Source organism: Poecilia latipinna, unplaced genomic scaffold, assembly GCF_001443285.1.
Source record: "Poecilia latipinna isolate Pla-1442-1.1 unplaced genomic scaffold, P_latipinna-1.0 Scaffold3793, whole genome shotgun sequence".
Classification (NCBI taxonomy): Eukaryota; Metazoa; Chordata; class Actinopteri; order Cyprinodontiformes; family Poeciliidae; genus Poecilia; species Poecilia latipinna.
In genome coordinates, this window is record NW_015116409.1 from 35,158 (window position 1) to 37,665 (window position 2,508).

General features: G+C 47.7%; 1 protein-coding gene across 2 annotated transcripts in view; it reads right to left on the minus strand.

Annotated features, from left to right (window-relative positions):
- Nucleotides 1–2,479, minus strand: part of eml4 (EMAP like 4) — a 17,715-nt gene extending 15,236 nt beyond the window's left edge. The window contains exons 1-6 of one of the 2 annotated variants that reach the window (XM_015024727.1): nt 2,099–2,479; nt 1,924–1,949; nt 1,700–1,735; nt 998–1,121; nt 718–867; nt 571–640 (exon numbers count right to left, since the gene is read on the minus strand). In XM_015024727.1, coding sequence (XP_014880213.1) covers nt 571–640; nt 718–867; nt 998–1,121; nt 1,700–1,735; nt 1,924–1,949; nt 2,099–2,211 — 519 coding nt within the window. In that variant the 5' untranslated portion in view covers nt 2,212–2,479. The remainder of the gene's footprint in view (nt 1–570; nt 641–717; nt 868–997; nt 1,122–1,699; nt 1,736–1,923; nt 1,950–2,098) is intronic. The other variant, XM_015024728.1, reaches the window with a different exon arrangement.
- Nucleotides 2,480–2,508: the final 29 nt, after the last annotated feature.

Sequence of the window (2,508 nt, forward strand, 5' to 3'; positions counted from 1 at the left end):
TGTTAAGGTAAGTGTCACTAATCTGTGCAGCCATCTGATTGGTGGAGCCGCAGGAGGAGCTGCAGGGCCGTAACACAGAGGGGGCTGGAAGGGGGCTCTAAAACCCTATCTAGAGTTTTACAGACCGCAAACAAAGAAAATCACGTAAAAATTACTAAAAGTGTTTTTGGACGATTAAACGATCTAATCTTCAGTTCCAGATCGTGAGTTCAACAATGAGACACATTGTTGATGTTTATAAAATAAATGGCGATTACAGAAGTATTGGCAAAACTCAAAACTCAGTGTAATTTTACATTGATTGATGCTGAAAGTAACTCAAAAGTTGTGTAAGTTACAAAAATACAGGTAAATTACTTTTTTCAGGTAAAAAAGTAATTAGATTACTGAATCAAGTAACCAGTAATCTCAGTTACTTATTTTAGGAGTAATTAGTAATCAAATTAAAATTAGTATTTCAAAGTAACTATGCCATCACTGCATATATAACACTATAGTGCTGAGAACTAAAATCTGCTGGTTCCCCCAACAGAACCTTCCCATTCTGGGAACGGAGCTAGTTCTGCTCACACGTCCGTCTTTGTCCACTCCGGCGATCTGTCCGGTGGCGATCCGAATCTTGTCCGGATGGATGGCCAGACTGTGGACAGAGAGCGATAAAATCACCAACAGCAGCAGCCAATGGCGGAGCAGGAAGTGACGCCGAGCGTTCCTCACCATTTGATGCAGTCGGTGTGTCCAAGGTAATGCCTCTGGGTCCGTTCCTCGTAGCTGAACAGAACCGCCACGGACGCTATGAAGTAGACGATCTCTCCAGTGGGAAGCAGGTAGACGTTGGCCCGGCAGTCCCGACCACGGTACCCGTACCTGCAGAGGGTCAAGGAGCACCGGAACCGGGCCTGGGGTTCTACTGGATCACTCACGGTTCTACTGGGCACCATCTGGGCTATATTAGTCGCACTGGTCGTACTGGTTCTCCAACTGGTTGGAAGGATACACCCATTCCAGCTTGAGTCGTTCTGGAGGAAGCTCAGCCCGGACGTCCTCATAGTTTTCCACGTCTGAAGGGATGAACATGGTGATTGGTCGACCTCGCATGAACATCTTGATAGAGTTTCCCTCTGAAACATCAAACAAACCGAGGTTCCGGGTCAGACGGGCCATTGCAGGAACAGAACCGGTCAGACCAGAACCTCCAGCAGCAGCCCGAAGATTCTGCTGACAAAAGCCCAGAAGGAAAGATTCCAACACCAGACCGAAATGAAAAGCAGGTAAGCCTTGGTTACAGGTGGGAGACAGGTGGGAGACAGGTGAGGGGCAGTAACAGGTGAGGGGCAGGTTAGAGACAGGTGAGTCAGAGTTGAGGTAAAGTCACCCAGAGGGAGCTAGAGTCCGCTTTAGTCTGAGTCGCCAGTAAAAACGACTGAGCTGCAGAGACTGCTGTGATTGGCCCGATTTGAACACTAGAACTGATCTTATTCGCTGTGAATCTTTGAAAAAGTTCAGGCTCCAATCAGGGCGCTTTAGTTTCTTTTTGCAGATTAATGCTATAAACAAGGAAGAGGTGGGGTCAAACAGTGATATCAGCAGGTGGATGAGTGAGGCAAACAATGGAAGCACACAGAAGGAGGCGATTGGTTCAGAAACAGGAAGTGTTGCACTTTCTGTTAGCCAGCTAGTGGGCTTCAGCTGAACTTACCAGCAAGGCTGTTTTTCTCTCGGGTCGACATTTTGGCTGGTTTGAGACAGAGACATGGTCACATGGTCACTGAACAACAACAACAACAACATGGCGTCTGACAGACTACAGGCCAGAAAACATCTGGAGCCTCTGGATTCCTATTGGCTGGTAGACAGTGATGATGATCATGATGATGATGATGATGATGGGTGTGGTGTGTTTGGCGAGGAAGGACAACCTACCTTGGCTGACCACTGGGTCTTTGTGCCTGAAAGAGCAGAAAACATTCATTACTCTCCTTCCTAATCGGACCCAACACTCGCAGGTTCTCTAGTAATCTCAGTTTGGGACTTGGGTTATTAAATCCTGTGTGTGTGTGTGTGTGTGTGTGTGTGTGTGTGTGTGTGTGTGTCGTACTTGTCTGCATTCTTCACCACTTTGGCCAGTAGCTTGGAGGTAGACGCTGCCTTCACCAGCTTGTTCCGGTTCTTCTCTGCTGAGTCCCAGTTGCTGCTATGGGATCGCTCCATTCCTGAAGACCGCTTTACGCTGGGACCCCTGGAGAGAAACACACACACACATACACACACACACACAGAGTGAGCAGCAGGAATCAATGAACTATCATCAGATTCATCATCATTTTTTTACTCATTGGAGCTTCTGATGCTGAAATGTCAAAGCTTTTACTCAGAAACAACAGAGATGTCTTGCCTCACAAACACCCAAAGCACCAGGAGACGCACTCAGAACCCGGAGGAGGAGCCAGAGGGGGAGGAGTCAGAGGGTTACGAGTCAGAAGGAGGAGTCAGAGAAGGAGGAGTCAG